Source organism: Apium graveolens, chromosome 10, assembly GCF_009905375.1.
Source record: "Apium graveolens cultivar Ventura chromosome 10, ASM990537v1, whole genome shotgun sequence".
Taxonomy (NCBI): domain Eukaryota; kingdom Viridiplantae; phylum Streptophyta; class Magnoliopsida; order Apiales; family Apiaceae; genus Apium; species Apium graveolens.
In genome coordinates, this window is record NC_133656.1 from 173,392,451 (window position 1) to 173,414,302 (window position 21,852).

Sequence of the window (21,852 nt, forward strand, 5' to 3'; positions counted from 1 at the left end):
GTGCAACTCTTGCGGAATGTGGATATATGTACAAGTCAACAGAGCTCTATACACACAACGTCAATCCTTGCCACTAAGGATTGTAAGTCTTTCAGATATAGCAAATTGTTTTGGTAAAAAGAATGATAACGTGCAGTCTAACTTGGTTCCTACATATGCTTGGAGAAATATCCTACTAGATATAGTAATTTGACGTACGGTACGGCCCAGCTTATGGCAGGAACAAGGAGCAACATTTAGTAAAAAGTTGCCATATGTTTTATATGCAAACAGAATAACTACAGTTGAATGCAATACGACATATTCTACCTAAAAGTTTTCTGAACAGCGTCTTTAAACAGAGTTCTGGGAAACTTACCATAAAAGAAAAAGTGTCTAGCAAAGGCAATAAGTACAAATATATAAATATACGTGTGCGTAAATATGTATATATAGAACTTTATTTAAGAACATTAGATTTTTCAACACATGAGTGCTCACTACAGCAACTAAGAGCACAGGTGTTGAATAGGGAAGGAAAATAAATATCACACAAATAAGTGCTAATAAAACTACTTCATAACACTTGATCTTGCTAATCAATAGTAAGATTAAGGGGCTGTCGCCAGCGCTTACTAGGCGCTCGTTCTATCCTGGCCAAGCAACCAAAGCTGAGGAAGTAGGTGGGACTTGGGAATAGTGAAAGTAAGAGAAGGCTGTTTTTCATATCAAGTTTTAATGCGTCAACTCAAATCATATATACATGATTTTGGAGCCAACTGATTCTGATTTCCAATAAAATGTGATAGTACTTAATCCATTAACCTTTCTGGATCTCATTTATTTTATCAAAAATGATTAATTACAATATATTCACTCCTGCCGTAGTTCAACTTCAACACATCATACGTCCAATAAGACAGACACCAACTTTGAGAAATGTAAAAGTCTCGGATTAGCAATAATGCGGCAGCTCATCTGATATTCTGTAAGTTGATTTGACATAAGCAACTTGCTGAAGTTCAGGGAGTACGGATACAATTAAAACTTGCAGATTTTATTCAAATACAAGAGCGCCATAAATGTTAAACAAGATACTACTATTAAACATTTGGAGAATCCATAATCCATATACTAGTAATGGGTGATACTAGTAACAGTAAGAGATTTGCTACAATCTACTATCATTTGCACAGTCTTAGTCAACAGAATTCTAAAGCACAGATAGAACATAATATTCATTCATAAACTTTTAAATACGAAAAATATTAAATCAGCAGGATTGCACTACATGAGAGGTGCTAGACAATTAGATCTCGTTCCCTATGGTAAGAGTGAAAAAACGCTTACCGCTAGTTGAGTACCATAACTAACATGCCCATCAGCAGAATTTCGAGTACGAAGAAATCTTAATAATTTAAAAGTTTGCAAATGTCCAGAACCTGCCATAACCTGTGCCCCAAAATTCAACCTTTAACACCCTCAAATGCACTTGCAAAAAAGTAAAAAAAAACAAATATAAATTTCTAATTAAAAAATCCTCCTACCACAGATAAGGAAAGAACAATGAGATGCAGGCATGTCTCCAGTGTACCCCTATCAACGTACTGCAACAGTCCTTTTGGAAAAGTTTTGCAACTTAAAACAGAAACAGGCTTTATCTGGAGATGAAAAGTCAGCATAAGTTGTCCGCACATGCAATTGCATACTTATCTATCTTTTAATATATAAATTCTAAGACTTAATTGAAGCTTTGTCACTAAAGACAGATTAACTAAGATAACATAGAATATAATAACTTCATTCCAAGTTCTACATGTCTCTATAAAGACTTGGAATTTTTAAAGCAAATTTGCGGTAAATGATATTCTCCCATGTCAAAAATTTTACTTTGATATTTAACCCAAACGCGTTCTCCATTGGTCTTGTAAGAAGCAACTAAAATGAATTTTGAATAGAGTGGGGACTTGTTCAGTGCAAAATAACAGTCAAACATATACTTGCTAGCTTAAATTGCAATATTTAAGTTTTATGATTTTTAAGTTTCCTTAAATTTAAGGCATATAATATTTCTAATAAAATTTTATGACGGTAAAAATTTGAAGGGCAGAAACATATTAATCTTTGTGTTGTTTTTGAGTCAATCAGAAAGAGAAATATCAAAAATGTTCATACGCAAACAGTAAATATTATTAGGTAGTAGTAATTCTTAACTCAAAAGACAAATATATTCTTTCTTACAAGTTATTATTTTAGATGAAGTAATGCAGGTAGCATATACAAACAAGCAGACAGAAAGGTCTAGCAGAGAATAAAGTTTAGACCTCGTCAAGTATATAAACAAAAAAGACCTAGTAGCATGACAATGAAGGAGAGACCTCGTTAAGAAAGTAGATTGCATATTTGTAAAGCAACTCCTGTGTGTATCCATCTCTTGTACCAGCAAATCTTAGACCTGCCAACAATGAGGCATAAATACCTCAGCATAAAACAAAGTACTAATCTCTCTACTTTCTCTAGAATAAGATGTATATGTCTAATAGAGTCTATGGCGAAGTGCTATGCTATAATCTTAGGAGCAAATTCCAAAAGGGAAACCCCTAGATTCTATCAACCAGCCCGAAGACAATAAGATTACTTTGGACGGTTAGACCTGTACATTAGAAAATATGAAGGCCTAGTGTCATCAGTTCATTGCATCAGACCCATACTCGCAGAGAGAATAACCTTTAGTTGAAAATTAAGATATAATGGCCCCGGGACTTGAAATTCTAATTAATTGATGAAGATTATTACAGAACGAACTTCTAAAAACACTTTAATTTGTAATTAAAACCAAAATAAAGTACTCTTTAGTTGAGGTTATACTTTTGATCAAGTGCAAGACAAATGATTTCTCCCTCTTATTGAAATATGTGCCTCATGGGAAAGGGTGACCATAGGCCATTGCTAATTCTTTACTACCCGAGCTTATAATGTCAATGTTTAAATTGAAATTTCAAAACACTCTCAGCATGATAAGTTGTTCTAAGATGCTGCTAAATGGATCATATACATTTCACCCCAAAGCTCAATAAAGGTAACTGTGGATCGTCATAACAAGGCCCGCTAGGAGCAACCCAGAACTCACTGGAGCAAAATTTCAAGGGTCAAACTTAAGACCTACGGTACACGAAGCTTAGTAATCATGCTAAAGATTAAACCCCTACGATATAGAAACCACTAAATGTATCACTAACATTTAACAAACCATAAATACTTGTATTATGGGAAACGGAACTTAAAATTTGAAGGAATATGAAAAAAAAAATTATCAAGAAATGTTTACACGTAATCTCAAAGACAGAGAAAAGGCCACTTACCCAGTGAAATACAAGCTCCTGCCACTATATTAACATATGCCTGAACAAAAACTTCAGCATCCATTTCATCAACATCACTCATTTCATCTCCAAGGTCTTTAAACCCATTTTGCACAATATCTGGTATCTGAGACTGAATCCAATCTTCAGATGGATGAACCCTAAAAAATAAAAATTTATAATGATCCCAAAAGTTGTGGAGAAACCAACAGGATTTTCGAACTGTGCAAGTATTGTACCTGCTCCAAAGAATCAAGTTCCGAGCGATAACACGAAGCATTATAAAGTCGGGTCTCACATACTGCAAATCAAAATGCGTGCGCGGAATAGAGAGTCTTGATACCATCACCTCTGATTCAGTCTGCAAATTTTACATATGAATGAATTGCCTTGGAAACATACAAAGTGCCCCCTGCTTATTGCACTCTTGACAGATGCACTCTTTGACTAAATATGTGCAATTGCATGCATATGATCAAACAACTTCGAGATTCACTTTTGGTAAATTCACAACAGTACCTTTAAATACATTAAAGCTAGAGCAATTATAGCTCCAGGAGCAGTGACGTCCACGTTGATTGGGTTCCCGTCCATTACCTGCAACAACAATTCATAGTCATTTACATGCACAAAAATGGACAATAAAACCTAATGGTGCAGGTTATAAAGATGAAAATTAAAAACAACATAATTTACAATAAATATGGGTCAAATAAAGATTATCAAAGCTGTTTTCTAAAGTTAAACAACCTGCCCAGCACCACGACCATGCTCATCCATTGACGGTTTTAAGATAAAAGATCTATCCTGAAGTGTGAAAATTTTATGAAATTTGTCAAGTACAGTGACTGCATAAGAAGATATTCTAATACATTATCTCATCTAGTAAACAAAGTGTAGAACAAGCAATTACATTATGACAATCTTTACCGCCGATATACTGGAACAGTCTATCGACAAATTTGTCCATGAAACCAAGAGTGTCTTCTCCACGACCTTTGTGAAAGAAAAAAAAATAAACATGATTGGAAATCCAACGTACTGGTGAATTCTAGTAAATGAAAACAACTATAACAATTCATACCCAAGGCAACAAGACCTAGAGAAAATCCTGCTGAAACTGCATAACCTTCTCGTTCAAGTACATTATCACCCCCACTTCTCCGTCCAATTTCTCCCTGAAAAGCACTTATTATAAATTAAGTGTATTGTAACTAATAGCAAGTAATCCTTTTACAAAAGTAATACACAAGTCAATATTTTTGGCAAAGAATATATACAACATAATGAAAAAAACATACACACACACAGAGAAAAGAGAACGCAATAGAGGAAGTTGCTTTGGACAAGGTAAATGTGCAATCCCTAGGTATTCTCAGATATTATAAAAATTGCTTCAAAGCTGAACTCTCTTGGCTAATGTTTTGCCCCTCAAAGTTTTCTTCATACATTTAAATTGGAGAACTTGGAACTTGGACACGGTCAGTAATTTTGTGCTCAAGCTCAATTGCGGGTCCACTAAACAAAACTAAACTTTTCAACTTATGCATCGACTTCTATTTTCAGCTTTTTGTAGCTAAATAAGAGGAGCACCTACCAGAATTCAGGATTAAAAGCTTCAATAATTATAAATCCAAATTAATATATTAAAAATTATTGATCACTACTAATATATGTCTCCAAACTTTATGCATACCATGTACAACAACATCCAAGTGTTTGGTATTCGTATTCTCAAAGGAAATGTCAATCACAGTTTATGACTATCAATTTAGTGTGTTATATTAATCCATTTTGAGGCCTAAATTCACTCACATATAAAACATTTGACTGACACTTCTCAGGCTTAATAAAAATAACAAGTTGTGAATCGCTTGTATGCTTTATTCACAAAAGCAACGTACCTTTTTGACACAAGGAATAAGATACACCACATCCACAAATATGACACTATATTGATATCATCAACTCTATTAATATCTAAGTTGATGGTCATGTTACACCATTTAAGATTGTGGTAAATACTGCACATCAATTCTAGCAAATGCATGGTTAGCTCTACCATACCGAGAGAACTTGCATAGTTTGGGGGTGCGCAGATCCTTCATAAAGAAGCCCAACGGACAAAAGTGCTGCAGACTGGAAATCAGTGACACGAGAAAGTTAGAAGCTCAATGTATGTCCACAGAATTATCATACTCTCTTAGAAAAACAAAATTAGGCCCACTCATTTTGTTTGCTTCTATGGAAAAGTCTAAACAAAACTTTGTGGCATAATAGAAATCCTCTCTAAGTTCTAACCTTTCTTGTGTAAATAAAGCCTAAAATTCTACTAATAATTTGTTGATATTCTGGTTGAAAACCTTTTAGTAACCAATTCTGACATAAAATTAACCCAAACACCCAGAGACTATCCCCTTTCTTTTTATATAAAATAAAAAAATGGCAGAAAAAACTGAAGAGATGGTAAAATAATATATAATGAATTGTAATTATAATAAATAAAGTTGGTATTAAAATGTCATTATAGTAAGAAAACTTAACTTCGGACAATATAAATAGAAAATGAACTTTATCTTCAAAGTAAGAAAAAAAAACCGTAATCAAAGAGCTTCATTAGAGATATGTTTCTAATTATTTATAAAATTATATTACACATGTAAGCAAATCTATAACAGGAGACCCTATTATCATCACAATAGATGAAAGACTAATAAGTTGTAAAGGACAATAGGGAAAGATACAAAGTGGTACATACCTGCAGAAGGGTTGGCAATTCCAACTCGGGAAAGGAAGAAGGATGGCGAGCTGGGATATGAACATAGAGTGACTGCCACATATCAATTAGTCCAAATTAAAACACACATACACACACACACACAACATACAATTTGTGCAGTATCTTGTAATCAATATGTCTTGTGACATGTAGGAAAATCAGATCAACATTAATTTATACATCTTTCTCTCCAAGTTCACCTATTTAATCCATAACATGGTTTCCATTAAGGTGCTCTTATTTCAACTTCATCTCTTATTAATTTTATTACTAAATTAAATAATCATAAAAAATACAAAACATACCATTCCATGTAATTCTTCCAAATGCAACTTTCAAGTAATTATCTTCTTCTTGCTAATTTCAATCAGCACTTGTCAATAATAACACAAATTCTAAGAAGCTAGAACAAAAATATGTTGCGTATACCATATTATAGTTCAATCATCATGACAAGTGTTAAAAAAAAGAGATACCCTTATTACTCTGTGCATCCCATTAATTTTGTCATAGTTGACTTGGCACGCATTTTAAGATGTTTACAAAATACACACTCAATATTTTTAAAACGTTCTTCTTTTATATATATATATAAAAAATTAGACTCAAATTAACACGAAAGGATAGAATTTTTTTTTTCAAGTATCATTTTTTAAACGTCTCGACATATATCCAAAAGTCAAAGTGACAAAAATGGTATGATAGGTTGAGCATGTACTAAAATTTATAAGTAGTGACAGTCAAGGTTGTTCCGGCACCAAGGTGAGTTGCGACACCCAAGGACCTTCACAACAATACGGCGTTGTGACGTCCGTATGACGCCGAAAACAATCATAATGTATGAAAAATTGCAAATTCATTGATCTACATACTAAGTTACTAACTAACAATAACACTAATACTATTAAATAAAAAGTCATTATAAAATATAATACCAAATTACCGAATCATGCAGGGCGGCAGTAACAAAATAACTAATACACAAAAGTTAAAACATAAAATTATCATTAATTAGACAGGGTAGCACTTAGCAGGCAGAGGCAGTAGCAGGCACGCACTAGCAGGCTAGCAGCAGGCCATAAGTTTAGAGGAAATCATCAAGCACTAAATCCTCTCTAACGCCACTTCTAACTCCCTCATGGCTACTAATTTCATTGTTCACCATAACCATCAACTTCTTCATCAACAATTGGAATATCTTTTTCCTCTATATCCACATCAATCTCCACATACGAGTCAGACTCATCTAGCTGAAATTCTATTCCATTTGCATCCTCGAAGATGAAACATTTTCATTACGTTTACGGCGAGTATATTTAAGATCGTCACCATCATCACTAGCAGCTTCTTTTAGAGCTTTTGTGCGGTGGTAGGTTTTTAGGGTTTTCTTACACTTTTATATGTAATTGGTTACAAGATCGGGCTGGATCGGGTCAAGCCCAACAGGCAAGGCTTTTAAAAAAAATATTAATAACAATTTTGTAACGTCTGGTGGCGTCCTGTGACGTCTAAGTCGGCATGTGACGTATAACTTCTAAGTGTCATGTGGCGACTTGAGGCGCCTGATTGGTGTGTGCTGGCAAGGCGATAAAGACGTTTTAAGCTTTTTTCTAGCCACACGGACCCCTAAAGGACGCCACATGGACGTTGTTACAACCCTGGTGTCAGTATTCTACAAAAATTGCATTATTTGCAAGTGTTATTTTTTAGCACCACAGCCACCACCTCTGATCAATGTTAATGTATAATGACTCAAAGCACTCTAACTAATAGGACTAAAAATGTAAATATAATAATAAAAATTATTTTCCATCACAAAGAATGGAATTGAACTTTATAATGGAAAATGGCATAAAACAAAGGTGGCTTTAAGCGATAGACAACTTCAGTTTGCTATCTTGATGGCCTGAAAATATTTAAAAAAGAAAATTCATCTAGCCACACTATCTCTGTCAACTAGGAAACTATCCTGCACACTACGCGTTATATGATTAGTGACATTAGTCTAAATGAAAAGGTTAATTAGTCAATAGTCTTCATTCTAGCATTCCACTCTCATACTTCTTGCTCAAGGGTATACTTTCTTTGTGATTGAATAACCCATTACATAAAAGACCTCAAGTACCTCAGTTTATAAATATTTTTCTTAGATTTGGAAGCTCTGTGATATTTAACATGTATCATATATTGTTTAAAAAACATTATTAACATAGACTATAAACTTTAAAAAAAAATCTTCACTTCAAAACAACGTGCGATCCACATTCTTTCCAAACTTGATCAATATTTTATTAGACATTCCAAATGAAAGCCTTGGGGAACTGTTTTAGTTGAAAAAAAGCACTACTACATTTCCATACTTCCGCTTTAAAATCTGGATAAAACTAGGAAAAAATCCACATAAACCGCTCATTGTATGTCCCTACGCAGGAGAATCAAAATTACAACCATTCTCGTGATCCTCATGCACAACACTCTTCATATCCAACTTATAAGACCTTCCAGCCCAAGTTGTGCATTTCTATTATATAATACAACATTAAGAAAAATTAACTTGTCATCGAGACAAAATCCTCAATAGTCGATTTTACAGGCCTGAGCAAACTTGTTAGCAATAATAGCAACTTCAACCCAACACTATAATAGTGTAAGTTTTAGTGTAAAATGAACTCCAACCCAACACTATAATAGTGTAAAAGTTCCACTAAATGAATAGTGTGACACCAAATTTGGTATCAAAAGTACATTTGGTGTAATTTTTATACCAATTTGACGTAATTCATATTTCCAACTATACCCTTGTCTTTGTTAACAAAAACAAATTTATTCCCACCATATCCTATTTATATCCTATTACATCCTATTACATCCAAACAAGGTATTTGCTTTTGGAAAACTGGAAAAGTATGTATATCATATCTCTATTTAGCCATTTAGTGTAAAATATAGTGTAAATGGGTTGGAGTTGTTTGTGTGAATAGTGTAAATTTGACACTAAAATAGTGTAAAAGCTACGCCATTTTAGTTACAACTCTCAACTGACCCTTTACTTCACTGTTAGATCTAGAGAAACCATTGACCTTAAAAGTTACAACTCTCAAATGACCCTTTACTTCACTGTTAGATCTAGAGAAACCATTGGAAGAGATACAAGTTGTCGCCTCTAATTTTGGCACACAGACCTAGATTATGCGTAGTAAACTGTAAACATGATCCATTCGTTAATCCCTCTTGAATTTTGATAGAAAAAATTATTTGTTACAAATTGATAGTACATCATTAGTGGGTGATCTTCATTCTAGACAAAAAAATGATATAAAACCGGAAAAATTACAAATTATACGGTATGAGTTGAATCAAGAGTGCACTCTTTCATGACAAAGCCATTGTAGCTTTGGTAACATTGAAAAAACTTACAAAAGCTATATTGCAGCATACGAACTATCTCTAGTGCCCTTGGTATCTATAAAATAAGGATAATTTCTTAAATGCTCAAATATACACTTTAGCCGACAACATACTAAAGCCATCTTATTACTAAATTCAAATTCAAATTCATAATGCAATTACCAGGTTAACCAAAAAATTGTCATCTTACCTTCGATACTGCTGGATGCATGGTTCCCCTATAAGAGGCTGCCAGTCCAAGCATTAGTCCTACGGTGGTGCTTTCATGCTCCTAAAACAGAAGAGCATCAGAATCAATATGTAGACATATAGAACAGAATACTTCAAAAGATCTGCCTCTTTAGTAAGAATAATCGAATGAAGGAAAAAATTTATAAGTCATGGTAACATAAAATGCAAAACCTACATTGAATTGTTTTTGTGTAAATGGTAACAGGTAGTAATCTAATGATTGAAAAAACATACTCCCACTAATTTGTTGAAAAAACTCTCATGATATATCTCATTATCCAATTATATTTAATTCATGATCTTTGTTTTACTTAGATGAGCAAATCTAGACTCAGGAGAAGCATGCTTCCCAAGATGAACTATGCTAAATGAGCAAAATATACTATGGAAAACAATGAGAAAAGAAAATATGCAGAAATTCTTGCAGGAAAGCAGCTATACGCATGTATAAAATGTTGATGCAATAAACCTATACTTAAATGACACATGGCAATTTGGTTGACTCACATTAAGTAGTCAAAACCAATTGTACTTTATTAATACTTCACTGCTTACTTCTCTATTGTAAAAGTTGCAGGTCGTCGTATTTCTACTTGATAGATGAGAAACTTCAGTAAAGAGCACTTTTATAAATGGTTACGCAATATGTTAAAATCAGGTCAAATCTATGAAGGTATGTATGGGTTGTATATTGGTTGAGAAAAGTAACACATGGTCTGTCCTAGTATTGATTGTGATAAACTTGATTGGGGTTTTAAATTAAATGTCAAGAGCAAACAAATAAAGAAGGATAATGTGAGTAATTAAATTTTAATAATCCAAACCGTATGAAGAATCTAATACTCATAAAAGAAAACAAAAGCAACAATACACCTATCTACATCTTATGCATACCCCCCCCCCCCCGCGCAAGAACATAAAAGAGTTTCCGACAGCCAAATGTAACAACAGACAGGTACAGACTAAAAAAAATTGGCGTTTGTACATAATTATGACTCCGGAAAGATTAGTTATTGTCACCGCCATACTATAAGTTATAAAAGAAACTACATATCAAAGTACATACAGAACGGAGGGTCAGTAAAGCATCCTTCTAAAAATAATATTGTTTAAAGATAAAGTCATAAAAAGTTGTAGCCATAATAGCAAGTGTCACTAGAAAAGCGAGTGGATTGTGTTTGACATAAAGAAATGATCTTATGAATTAAACAAGCACATTGACAGCAGTAAGCAATGAACACAAAAAGGATGTAGTGTAATACCCAGTACTCACGTTTTAAATTGTATTCATTTTAACTAAAAAAAACCCGTAAGTGAAATCGAGAGGAAAACACTTGTGTTCATGTACCATAAACCGAAGACACAAAAACCCATAAGCATCCTTCCAACGACCGGACTGCCCAAACGTAACTTGTTGAAACCCAACTCGTTTATACTTATAACAAAACAAGATTAAAAAAAACGAAGCAAAAGACATGACTTCTACATTATAAAAAAAGTAGATGCCTATTTTAACATATTTAATCACCACAAAATAAAACTTGCTAGTTCCTATTTCCAAAAGTAGAAATTATACTCAAAAAATTAAAATAAAAGAGAAAGCTATTAAGCAACAAATTTTAATGGACATGCACCTGTGAATAGTACTGGTATATGTCAGTTATAGTCAACACTTGTAAATGTCCATGTAGCCCCAGTGCAAGAAGTAGTCCTGCATGGGTAACATTTGGCTGATTCGGTTTGTTATATATGATCCACGTTCTTGACATTTTTCCCTATGAAACAATCAAAGATTGCATGAAGTAGAAGTTAGTATCAACCAAAGCCTAGAAATGTAATCAATAGAAAATCAATTACTCTCTCCCCTTCAAATGTAAGTCGTTTGACTTTTTTCACGTACTTCAAGATGCTTTAAAAATATTACAAATTTAATATTTTCATAATTTTCATTTTTAAAATAAATACATAATATCTAGTTTAGTTAAAATATAAAACAAAATAAAAAATTAGTAGGTCTTCAAAGTTTAGATCAGTAAAGTTCAGACCAGAGTGAGTATAGAACGAAGTACATATGGAATCACGGAGAAGATTATATGACATTATGTGGGGGGCTTATGCAAGGTAATTTGCCTATTTTCTAAGATTTAAAACATGATGCAATCATGAGCTTGTGTGATGTAAAAACACAATTAATGAATGATAAAATTTTCAAATTGATTTGCAAAACGTAATTCTACAAGATTACAACAAATATATATCACAGATTCTATGTTCATCATAGATTATTAACCTGGAGAGGGGCAAGTCTTAGTCCAGAAGCAACAGCATTGTGAAACTCGGGCCATGATTTGAGTTCCTGAATATTCCTTATATTTGGATCTAGATTAACCTGCCACATTTTGAGAAAAAAAGAGGGGAGATAGTTAATTAAATTCTTCAACAACTAATTTATGTTACTGTGTTGCAATACAGATGAATCACAAGAAATCTCATCATGCAGAAAAAAGGATAAACCTACCTCCGTTTTAGTACAAATATGTGGCTAGAGAGCTTATGTCTGTTTGTCTGTTTAGATACAAGGGATTTCACGATAGAATATTATGTAACGTCTTTTTATGATTTGAAAAAAGTCACTCATCGATTTAATAACCACAAGTCCAAATTGTTCTTTTATTATACGTGTGTCCATAAATAAATATTAGTTACTTCCTTAAATATCCAAATTAGAAATTAACCTTGAAGCACATGAAGCAGCCAGAAGTAAACACGGCATTTTATTACCTTTCATTGATGTAAAAGGTACATGTTACATCCCCTTTCATCAATCCAACGGACCTTAACTTTTTGTTTTATTTCTTTACATATTACTCTCAACCCGAAAATTAAGACACTTGTACCGTGTGAAACAGATTAAATTATTTATGAACTGGGTCTGCAAGATAGTGGAATTCTGTGAGGTACGTGTTGGTTAAGATATATATCCATATATAGGATGTTTTAAGCATCGGAAAGCTGTAAATATTAAAATCGAAAAAATGACAAAAATAATTTAACATTGTGACAATGGCAAGATGAATGAAAATGTCTTTAAGAAACTTATGCAACACATAAAGATCATTATTGGTCTAACAGAAGTATAACTACAACTTTAATATAATTTGTAATATCACTGCGTAGAAACAAACTATATTACAGACTGATGATCTTTATATTCAGACCACAAAAACATGGTAAGATGAACACACCGTTGCATTTTGTTGAGCAGGCAATCGACCAGCTAAAATTAGCTTGGGAACTGTGAGTGCCTATAAATAAAAAATTACATAGTATTAAGGGTTATATAAGCATCAAAACTACCAATTAACAAGGTCAAAGACTTTATATGCAACTAAGTTGAACAGTTAATCTTTGGTTAAAAGCAAATTAATTCTGACACTGAGAAGTTGCTATATTAATTACATAAACAAACACTACCTCTGTCAGAAGCGTATGTGTTGTTGCAAGCGTAAATGCTCCACGCCCAATAGGAAGAGCAGTTGTTCTTTGAGCAAGTTGCCATAGTTGAGCCTATAAATAATAGTTGCATTGAATCAATAACTCAATCAAGAAATGAGAGAGACAATTGTTGTGAAGTAGCATGTAACAAATATAATATAAAACTTAATGAAAAGTGAATAGAATGTGACTATCTTATCCATTTTGGACGCGACGGTCAGAGTATGTATAAGCTACTTAGTGTTGCAACAAGATAAATGTTGCCAATACACAGATTATAAGATTTTGTTTTTACATAAAATATTAATGTAATTATGTTTTGTTATATTTATAATCACTTAAAGGCATTTAACCCAGGGATAACGACCCTTGCCAACCAAAAGACATGAAGGAAGCTCTATTAATAGGATTTTAAACGGGGTCTTAGCAAAGTGGCCTTTTTCTCCAAGATCCTGCAATTAAGTCCTGATAAAATATTCAGTAACAACACTTCGGCTTCTAGGCTATCCAAATGATTATGCTTGTAACAACAAATTGTTAAATTTCGCACATTAAAGGGAAGTGAGGAAGTCTATAATAGCTTTAGGGAACTCTTCAAACCGGCAAGGCGATGAAGAAGAAAGCTCATCGAGGGCCCTTAAAAATAAATGAAGTGGGTAAGTTCTTCTACGTTAACTATTTCGAACTCAAACTCTTGATCAGTAAATTATTTTGCGATAAAAAATCCAAGGAAAAAACTATTTCAAATTTTAATAATGAAGCCTGTGAACTTGGAATTACACTCACTACCTAGTGTTTCCTATAATAACTCATATCTCTTTTTATACTCATATTTTCAGAACATCTAATCAACTAGAAGAATAAGTATCATCAAAATTTAAAACGATAAAGTAGCACATAGGCATGATTACATACTTGTTGGAGTTCCTGATCTGAAGCAGTAGGATTCACGGGTGTTTGAATGGCCACGGGTCTTGCCGAACATAGAAGACGTCTAACCTGCGAGTAAAAAGAAAAATAGTTATCTATACAACTCAAAAATTAACTGAGTCAATAGTAAAGAAATGATAACTAAAAAGCAAGTAGGAAATACATGGAAAGGCGGTATATTATGCCAACTAACCACTAAATATGATTATGACCCTGATAATAGATAACAATACAGTAAACTAGGACTCAAAATAGCTCTCAAAATAGCTGATCTGATCCCTTCTATAACTAGGTTGAGCACTTTTAGAACATGCCAAGCAAGGACCTTTTAAAAATATAAACTTGACTACTTGAGGTCAAGCCCGCCTCTTAATTCATCCAAACAAAGTATGTTAGCTATATAGGATTTATAGATATGTATAAGAGAATATATATATATATATATTCATATTTATATATTCATTCTTTCAATTATCGTTACATTTAAAAAACGTATGTACTGTTCAAAATTTGTCAAACATTGAGATTTATTTGTCTCTGCTGATTCTCTGCAAAGAAAAGTTTCATCACTGTTCTCGACCCTATTCTTAATCATATCTTACATCTACCAAACAATTTGAACCAATTTTTGTACAAACAGTTCAGCTCGTTTACAACCCTAGACACCGACACACCAAGAAGTACAAAGTATGTATTTGTTTAAAGACCAGATTGATCACCTTCACATCACCCTATCTCTTGTAGATTTAAAATGTACTAGATGCATAGTCTACAGATATCAGTTGCTCCAGAAATCATGCTTGGGAACACAGAAACCTTAGAAACTGTGTATTAAATTGCACAGGGAGCAGTATAATTAAAAACATTGAAGAACCTGACATTCAAATATTGAACATACCACAGGTTATTAACAGACCTATTGTTTAATATCTGGTCTAATAATAAATTTCTAGAAAGCAGGCAGTACATACACATACCTCATTTACTCGTAAATCACGACCGTACCTCAGCTGCATGCTAGAGTTCAAGATATGCTCCATGCCATCATTTACAGATCCATCAACAGAATCTGTATCGTCCAGCTTTGTAGTTTCTGATTCGCTAGTATCAGAAATTGAGGAAGGTATTGTCACTGGATGGAGATGTAGCATGTAAGGAGTGGACACAGAAATCAAGTTCATGTTGGTGTGAGATTCAGGTTCCTTTGATTTTCTAGAATGTGCCGAGCACAACAAAGCTAGGTCTTCTCGACCAAGAAGAACATAGGCAGCAGCAGGCCAATCAGTTGGAGGAGACTCACGACACTTATCCAATGCCTACAAAGTTCAAAAGAAGTATATAAATGTGATATATTGACAAAGAAAGGGCCTTCGTGAACTGAGACATGAATGCATAACCATATATTATTAGCAAGCTGTGTTAACATACAGTAAAAATGTTACGCAAAGGTACACCAACAAAGTGGACAACACTTGCGATTTTACAATCTGATAATATATATTGAATCTAAGTAATTAACAGCTAGTTTTCCCCTTTGAACCAAATAGCAAGTGTTTAAATTTTTTGCCTATCATACACTAAACTGGATGTGGGAAATTATCAGATATGACCACTCTTCACTATCTAGAAAAGGCAGTAGCATTTGTTATAATAGATTCAAGAACACCTATCGCTAGGAAACTCACAGCTACTCAAATATCATAAGCCCGCTTAGAAAGTGGTGAATGGCTTTCACACTCGAACCAAAAATCGTATATACGAGATCAGTCGCATGAAAACCCCAAGCAAATTTAGTAATCACTTACATGACGCAGAGGAAGAGATACACCTGCAGGCAGCAAGTCTAACTGTTGCAACCCAAATTTCTCCCCAACCATTGCTAAGACTGCGCGTTGCTCATTCGTGGAAGATGATCCACTTGCAACATTACAGCGAACACCATTTGGAAGTTTTTTTCCTACCTTTTCTGCACCGCATAGCAGGCTATAGAATGCCACTATCTTCCGAGCCCAATTCACGATGGAACTGTCATCTTTACTGAACAAGGGAGGAAGGTCGCTTGAACTAACAGAATTATACCCATATCGCAAACAGTTCTCAAGCCATCTAAATAAACTTGGAGGAGTTTTACGAGAGCATAATGTCCTGCGAGTCTCAGACTTGAGGAAAAAAGGAAAATCACGTATATAATGATCCAGGTAGCTTTCCTCGTCTAGAAAACCAGCAACATTACTCAATAGAGCCGCCAGAAGAGCCAAGTCCCTGTAATGAAAATCAACATAAAATAGACAATGAAGATACAGAAAAACTTCTCTATGTGTCTATATGATAGACAGTGGATTCATGTGCCAAGTTCCTGTAATGAAAATCAACATAAGATAGACAATGAAGATACAAACAAACTTCTCTAATGTAGTCTATGTGATAGACAGTGAATTAATAAGAAGATTCTTTAAACTGAAAATATGCTCGCAAACAGCTTTGTTAATCATTTTATCCTAAATGGATAATCACTAGACTAAACAATTAATACATCTGAACAACAAATTTGATCCAAAATTGATAACACAGTTTCTCAAAGTGAAGTTCTTTTTTCATCCCTGTCCAATTTATTAAATTCATATTTTGAAAAAGACATAACTGAGCTACGGATCTCTGGTCGAGAGGTCTGATCAGGACTTCATTGTGGCATATAGGTGATTTCTAGTCAATTGGCAAAAAAAAAATCTCCTCATCTGTAAACATAATTGGCCAAAAGTTGCAGCAGCCACTATTTACAAAAGCAAAGACAGATTTGAGCCACTTCCATGAGAATCAGAAAGTCGAGGTACCAATGTCAGGTGCCTCGGTGGGGTAAAGTCAGGCTAGTCAGTGAAAAAGTTTGCATGCTAGGCAAACTTCTCTTTCTTTAATAAAGTTTTAATTTATGATCCTGAGTGTATTTTACTATGCTTGTATAAGAAATATTTATCTGTCTATTCTCTAAAGGAAGGTACTTTGCTAAATTCAAAAATCAGCAATTAGTGGTAGCAGGGATATGAAGATCTAATAACCATGTGGTTTAATATCTACAAAAAAAATAAATTAACCACTAGAAGTTGAAAGATACTTCATAGAGAGCCACCTACATCTTTCCATGTGGGACTAGCCAATACTTTACGCACAGTGCAGTTACTTGGATATAAAAAAATACCGAATAAATAAATTCCGCAAAGCTCGCAAACTATCTTTTTCTTCTTTTTCTTTTCAATAATGCTTCTCGTTCAAATTTTTATGTCTTAAATTCTAAAAGATGTTGCTTACTTTTCACATATAAAAAGGTAAACTGATTACATAAAGTTAGACGAACTTTGTGATGTAATTTTAACCCCACGCATTATCAAATAACATCAAGTTCCTATCATAAAAAGGTGAAAGATATACAAGATAAATTTGCTACCAAATATATGAAAAAAATTGAGGCAAACAGCTCCAGGTATTGAAAACAGACCAAAAAAAGGATTGCTAAAATTACACTTGTATCAACAAAAAGCAAATGTCTACAGGGAAGAGGAAGGTTACCTCTTGCGAAGACAATCTAATTTTAGTGTCTCATATACAGCATGCAAAGTATCCAAAGTTTTCATCAATAGCTCAAAATCGGATGATTTTTCAAGGGTTTGCGACTGGTCCTCAGATGAAAGAAATGAATTGAATCCGAGCTTATCAGTTGATTTTCCAGGACAAATTCCTTTGACAAAACTAAGATTGCGGTAGTTCTTGTGAAATCTGCTGTTAATCAAGAACTCCCATGATGAATGTGATACTGAATCTGGAAAAATTTGAGTCGTAGGCTTGGAATCTCGGCACAATGTTGTGATTGTACTACAGAAGGCCTCCCATTCTGACTGAAAACCGACATCATTCTTGCCCAAATAAGCTGAATTATCACCCCAAAGAAGCAAAAGGAAATGATTATAAGACACAGAGTTAAGCCCCTCAGCCATCGCTGTGATGCAATCATTCGTCAAAGATGATGAAGGGCTTCTACGTATTGCACATCTGAAGATCTGCACCGGAAAACATTAATTTAACCAAAAACACCATACAACAAATGAAACATGTGAACTTATTTTGGATGTTTTCGCGTAGCCTATCGTGCAAAGCTACACAAGTGCATTATCTGTCTAATACATATCCACTTGGGGACATTACTTAGTATATTTTGCTTGGTCATCCAAACGATTATTAACTTCAGTTGGGTTCCTTCGATAATTTAATTAAATATATAATTAAGAAACCAGTTTGAACTCTGAAAAATCTTATCCCTTATTTAGTCCTCGACTCCATATATAATACAACACTCACTCCTCATGAATCAGTAGATATAATTGATTGCAATTACTATACCGCAGAGTTCAAATGTACTCCTAACAATACTTCAATAGAGATTCAACAAAAATGTAAACTGTAATTCTATTCCATTGTTCTCAATCATAGTGGAACTGGATATTGTAGTAAAGTTTCTAAACTGTGCATCAGACACACACACACACACACACACATATATATATATTAGTAATCCACCATAGAAAAGTCTTCTGCAAAGAATTTAAATCGTGTAATTCCCAGCAACTCAACATGTTGCCTTGCCTTCCAATATAAAAAACACAGCATAAATTATGCTTAGAATTAGCATACCTGCCCATTATTGACAATCACGTTGAAGCGCCCTTCTACAGAATGAGACAAACCCACAATTTTTAAATCTTGGGACATGGTTGCCACATCAAGGGGTTTTATATTAGGGGGTAGCGTGTACCTACACAGGCATTGCTTTCCAGACTGCAAAAAAATATTGGCTTGGACAATTTAGAAGAAACTTCTTCAAGAGCTTAGGAAGAGAAATAAAATCACTTAAACCCTACTTACATAAAGAAGAAGGGTGTTATCTGAAGCCAAACTAATGATATCCAAATGTGGCAGCGGCCCTACTTTCACTCTGCCATAAAATTAGATTCTCAGCATTACAAATTTATTGGAATATTAGGAAAATGACGTCAATAATCTGGCAAATCAATCTTCCTCTAGCCAAGAAACAGATGTGCTATTACCTTGGACGAGTCGCATTAATCGGTACAGCTGCAGCTGCTGGTATACTCCAACTCATATCAGGTTTAATATCAAAGAGAATCTCATTGTTGACATCTACGGTCTGAAGCCTTACTGACAAGAGCTTCTTTTGTTCTTGGAGAAGAAAACAGACAATTGGCACAGCATCATCGTCAGTAGCAAGAAAAACCTGTTAATATTGAACCACAATAGTTATTTTCACATCACTTAAAATTGCAATTACAATTTAAAAAAAATCAAAATTCGACCATAAAATTCCTAAATCTTGTACATTAAATCTCAAAAGAGATCGGGGAATTACCATAATTTCAATTTATAAATCGATCTACATATTTATGTACAGATGATCAGAATTTAAAGAATCCCATACAGACTTGGAGGCCAACGCATAATTTGCATGTAAGAAATATATAATATATCCACAATCAAAAGGATGAGACAGATCACTTTTAAAATTAAATATGTACTATTACACTCGTCTACAATTGCTATGATCTCCCCATTAACTCCTACCAAAGGAGGAATTCCTTCTGTTCAGACAACTCATGTAACAGGGGCACAGGCCTCTGCACATCAGAAGCAGAGGCGCACCTTATCTTACCTAGAGAAAGATGTATTCCTTCATTTGCGTGCCTTTAGGGTTACTTCTCCCTGTTATCATTCTCTTTATAAGTTATAACTTTATTCTTCAAATTATTTTCTTCCATTTGTTCTTCAATTACTGGTTTAACATGCCCCTTTTTTCTATCCTTCATTCTATCTTATCCTTGACACTTTTTTCCTACAAATATTCTCGCTCTGGTAGCTCCCTTTTCTCTTCAACATATAAACTACCTACAGTCCCTCTGTTCTACTCCACTACTGTAGTGTTCTAATTGTATGGATTTTTTGGTTTTACCCCTCATTTATGAGAGGCAGGTGCCTAGTATTGTACTTGAGCTTTCCGAGACCCTTTCACTTGTTGTAACTTTTACATTAATATCTAAGTTCAAGGCACCCAAACTAGTCAGAGTGGTACATATCATGTATTCCAAATGTTCACATCTAAAATAAGTTCTTGGGAATGTTTGAACTTAACAAATTAACATAGAAAAGGATAGGATTCAAAGACGGTGACCTTGCTAGCTGCAGCTTGTGCACCCTTCCCCTGCCAAATTCTCCTGAATGAAAGCTGTTCAGGACACACTTTGTCAGGAACCATGTCAGATACTTTGGAACTTTTCACTTCAACAGAAGAGTTCACAAGCTCTGCTACCCACAAAGAGTGCTGCATTTTTCCTGAAAACAAAGTCATTTATAGTATGTAAACTGGGAAAAGAGAGAACTACGCGTTTCTAAATCATGGAAATGGAAAATAAAGGAAATCTTGAAAAAATAGGATGGCGCCAATATGAGAAACCTTTATTGTATGATGCCATAAGAGGAATCCGTTCACTTGTCCAAATGGTTTTCTCATCAAACTCCTTCAATAAGCACAATTTACCTCTTTCCTCAATGTAAATTGGCTGAGAAGCAACAGTAAGAAATAAACTAAAAACTTCATAAAACAGAAAAAGGTTAACATGAAGTGCATCACAAGAAACCATGAAACAGCAGAGCAACTAATGGTTGAGATTGTGGAGGGGAGGATTAGATGTAGATAAGTGACACGAATATAGAATAAACAGTGCAAAAAATTGCATATTTGTATCTTTCATCGTCGGGTAATAGGTTAAGTGCATACTTCTGGTTCTGCCAGTGGGTCCCGTAAAATTAGATGTGATGATGAAGATCCACCTCCTTTTGTAGTACTATCATATTGACTTGTAAAAAAGAGATTCTGAGGACTGTAACCCTTCATATCTCTTTTCGCACGCAACATATCACGAGAAATAAGTGAAGGGCTAGAAGATGAAAAAGGAGCACATGTTGGTGAGTTTCCTTCAGCCACTTGGAGGAGTAAACCAAATGGAAGAGGCCATAATGATACAACAGGGCGAGACAAGGGAACAGATACTGTTTCACCTGTAATAATTGATATTATAAAAGTTAAATAATAATAAATTAAATACTTGATTATAGTAGCGACCAGTAAAATCATTACTTGTAAGTAATAGACTACATAGATGTAAGAAGATAGTATGCAGGTTAATATATAAAATTTGCAAGTATGTTGGCAATAGCATTCTACTGGCTATCTTGTTGGTAGAAATAGAAAAAGGCAACAAAAAGTAACAAGATAAAAAAATTTATTTTAACAATCAAATTATTATCAGGCAGGGACAAGATTTCTAACTTGTGATTTCTTTTTAAGAAAGCTGTTAGTAAGAAAATTGTACAAAATTTGGGGATACCAATAAGAAAATGGGCGTAAACTTTATTTTATAAAGAATAGCTGGTGTTTGTCAAAAGAGACCACAACACATTGAGGTTTAAGATAAAGAAAGGTTAAGGTTACCTGATGAAACTTGACAGAAGTTAGAGGCATGCGATCAAAAACAAAACAGCTACGGCAAAAGCATTTACTAAAAAGCAACACAGAACTCGCAAAAAATGCAAAACAAAAGAATAATTAAC

General features: G+C 34.0%; 1 protein-coding gene across 1 annotated transcript in view; it reads right to left on the bottom strand.

Annotated features, from left to right (window-relative positions):
• The window catches only part of LOC141690021 (anaphase-promoting complex subunit 1), a 31,938-nt gene that overhangs the window by 7,191 nt on the left and 2,895 nt on the right, over nt 1-21,852 (bottom strand). Inside the window, exons 4-29 of the mRNA XM_074494596.1 lie at nt 21,020-21,300; nt 20,696-20,801; nt 20,414-20,574; nt 19,278-19,465; nt 19,096-19,165; nt 18,865-19,008; nt 17,746-18,233; nt 15,990-16,446; nt 15,162-15,500; nt 14,170-14,253; nt 13,234-13,326; nt 13,005-13,064; nt 12,050-12,148; nt 11,394-11,534; nt 9,719-9,799; nt 6,100-6,171; nt 5,409-5,480; nt 4,426-4,519; nt 4,255-4,337; nt 4,092-4,148; nt 3,861-3,938; nt 3,581-3,702; nt 3,342-3,502; nt 2,358-2,434; nt 1,527-1,640; nt 1,330-1,431 (exon numbers count right to left, since the gene is read on the bottom strand). Coding sequence (XP_074350697.1) covers nt 1,330-1,431; nt 1,527-1,640; nt 2,358-2,434; nt 3,342-3,502; nt 3,581-3,702; nt 3,861-3,938; nt 4,092-4,148; nt 4,255-4,337; nt 4,426-4,519; nt 5,409-5,480; nt 6,100-6,171; nt 9,719-9,799; nt 11,394-11,534; nt 12,050-12,148; nt 13,005-13,064; nt 13,234-13,326; nt 14,170-14,253; nt 15,162-15,500; nt 15,990-16,446; nt 17,746-18,233; nt 18,865-19,008; nt 19,096-19,165; nt 19,278-19,465; nt 20,414-20,574; nt 20,696-20,801; nt 21,020-21,300 — 3,824 coding nt within the window. The remainder of the gene's footprint in view (nt 1-1,329; nt 1,432-1,526; nt 1,641-2,357; nt 2,435-3,341; nt 3,503-3,580; nt 3,703-3,860; nt 3,939-4,091; nt 4,149-4,254; nt 4,338-4,425; nt 4,520-5,408; nt 5,481-6,099; nt 6,172-9,718; nt 9,800-11,393; nt 11,535-12,049; nt 12,149-13,004; nt 13,065-13,233; nt 13,327-14,169; nt 14,254-15,161; nt 15,501-15,989; nt 16,447-17,745; nt 18,234-18,864; nt 19,009-19,095; nt 19,166-19,277; nt 19,466-20,413; nt 20,575-20,695; nt 20,802-21,019; nt 21,301-21,852) is intronic.